Source organism: Mesitornis unicolor, unplaced genomic scaffold (assembly GCF_000695765.1).
Source record: "Mesitornis unicolor isolate BGI_N332 unplaced genomic scaffold, ASM69576v1 scaffold21675, whole genome shotgun sequence".
Classification (NCBI taxonomy): domain Eukaryota; kingdom Metazoa; phylum Chordata; class Aves; order Mesitornithiformes; family Mesitornithidae; genus Mesitornis; species Mesitornis unicolor.
In genome coordinates, this window is record NW_010187788.1 from 12,910 (window position 1) to 15,458 (window position 2,549).

General features: G+C 38.3%; 1 protein-coding gene across 1 annotated transcript in view; it reads right to left on the reverse strand.

Moving 5' to 3' along the window:
* ZCCHC4 (zinc finger, CCHC domain containing 4) overlaps positions 1-2,549 on the reverse strand; it is a 10,349-nt gene that overhangs the window by 7,484 nt on the left and 316 nt on the right. The window contains 3 exon segments of the mRNA XM_010185587.1: positions 16-26; positions 665-782; positions 2,089-2,257. Coding sequence (XP_010183889.1) covers positions 16-26; positions 665-782; positions 2,089-2,257 — 298 coding nt within the window.

A 2,549-nucleotide genomic window follows, 5' to 3' on the forward strand; every position in this document is an offset into this window, starting at 1 on the left:
TTTGATAATGGCAACAGAACAAAATTCTTGAACCTTTAAATACAATAGAGAACAGGGAAAAAGCTTTGAAAAAGCCTCTATAAAAGATATGAAGGGGAGCTATGAAGGGGGTTTCATATTTTCTAAAAGCTCAATTTAAATAGGCAATGTAATTTAAGCTGCTCTTACAAAACTTCACTTTCTGCATGTGAATGAAATAATATCTATGAAAAAATATTCAGAGGCCAAATATATTCAGAGTCCCCATAAAATAACTGGATGACAGAGTGAAGACTTCATATCAAATACCAGCAAGCAGGCCTGTATGTTTATGCAAAAAACTCAGACAGTATTTATTACTGTGTTCCCTTTGTTTCTTTTCAGAGTGTTAAGCCTGTTACTTTTGCTCAATAAAGTCAGGAACAGAAACAATTCTTTGAACTGAAACTGCTATTAACCTGTTTTCAGCACATCAGGAGCACTAGTGTAAGAAGAACTATGCATACATATTTATAGATATATATAAGTTCCTGGTTTAAAATACTTTGCTCTAATTAAATGTTTCATGCCATTTTCCCATTGCAGTCAGCCAGTTCTTATTTTTCCAAATCCTTCTGGTGTGTTTTCATATTTAGAGAATCCTGAAATATTATCTCTACATTCACAGTAAGTAAACTTGCATTACTTGATTTTTACAGAAGAACATATACATAACAATACCTTTCCACATTCTGTCGGTGTGTAAAAGGTGGCTGATGATTTCTATTATATTCTTCACGTGCTGCAAGCCTAGTTTCTGACACCTGGAAAATTTATGTATATAGAAGTTACAAAACAGATATTGCTCTGTATTGTACATTACCTCTCAATATTAAACAAAAAGAGTGCATCAAAAGTCTCATGCTTTACTCTGCACAGAAAAATTGTCACATACTTTGGATTGATTTTTCAGAACAAGAAGCACGACTGCAGTACAGAGGCATGCTGCATAACACCACGCATCTCACATGAATTTAAACTGTGCAAAAGTTAAGAGAAGCATTTCGTTCCTCTACTACATGTAAAACTCAAAACATGATTACAATGAAGACAGAAAGAGGTACACTTTCCATTAGTGTATGCCAGCAGTTACATTCCCTGTGAAGAGCTATGATGTGATCCCACACAACTGGTGACAGAGGAACTGTTGTGCAAGCCTTTTGCATGTGATTATTTAAAAAGAATGACAGCTCTTCTCTGAGTTTTCTACTTTGTTCCCACAAAACATACTTAACGGTTTCACAGTTAACAGAGTTTCAAGACATTTGTACAAAACTTAGAGAACTGATTTGTTAAAGGAGGAGAAGTAAAATTCAATAGAACAAAAGACGCCATGATACAAGTGACATTCAAAATGAAATTTTACTAAGAATATAATTTAAATCTACACCAACAAATGATTAACCACCCCATTTTTAATTTATACAACTGTTCAGTAGTAACCAGCATAGCAAGGAAACGCTTACCAACCCAATTAAATTCCTGTCTGCTGAGGACAGTGACCACAACACAAGATACTCATTTAGGAAAAAGTAGCACAAAATGTAGTAGACAAAAACCACTGCAAGCTCGCTATGAATATATTATCAATTGCAATTTTGTTACCCTACAATTATATGACCAAAGTTCTTTAGATGAACAGAAACTGGTGCAGATATTCAGAGATTACTGATCATCACGCTGATCCCCACCATCTCTATTTTATATATTCCACCAAATTTTCTCTGTCTTAATCATGGAAGATGAGGACATCTTGGTATCAGAACTATCCCATTTTGTTCAACATTGCACAGTATTGGCAAATTTAATAGCTTGAATACCTCAGTCTTTTAGCAATACAGTAACAAATACCAGTTTTGCTCAAAATGTACATAGCCTTCCTTGAAAGTTAGACTTGAAACATGTTCTCCTGACAAATAAGTGCTCTGCTAAATGCAAACTATTAGACAACGTTTACAAAACAGTAATTGCTAAAGATTTCGAGAACAACATGTAATTTTCATTTTCAAATTCATGTTAGAGAATAAAAATCCCCCATTTTCACCATAGCCTTAAGCGATGCTCTCTTACCATCTCGTCTTCCCACTGGAAAAAGTTACAATCTTTTCTACCCCTACAAGCTGAACAAGCATAAAATCTTCTTCCCTCTTCTTCTCCTTTGCTGGTTTTCACAAACAGAAGAGCAGGACCTAAAGGACAAAAGCAATTAATTGTACAATGACCCACGGGACAGACAAGTCTGTTTTAATGCCGCCACTGCAAGGGTCGGGCTCCCAGAATAAAGCATCAACAGAAGCTGCTGCAACACACAACCCCTCACATGGGAGCCGAGAAAGCAGCTGGAGACGATCAAGAGACGCTCTGGGAGGTGCCAAACCCCCACCCCTCGGGAACTGCGGCCACCGCAGTCACGCCCGTCAGAGTCCCAGGTCGGCCCCGCTCCTCCACTCAGCGGGACCCGCACCCTACCCGCCAAGAGCGGCCTCCTCACCGTGCGGGCAGCTGGGAGCGCCGGCCGCCACGCCGAGCAG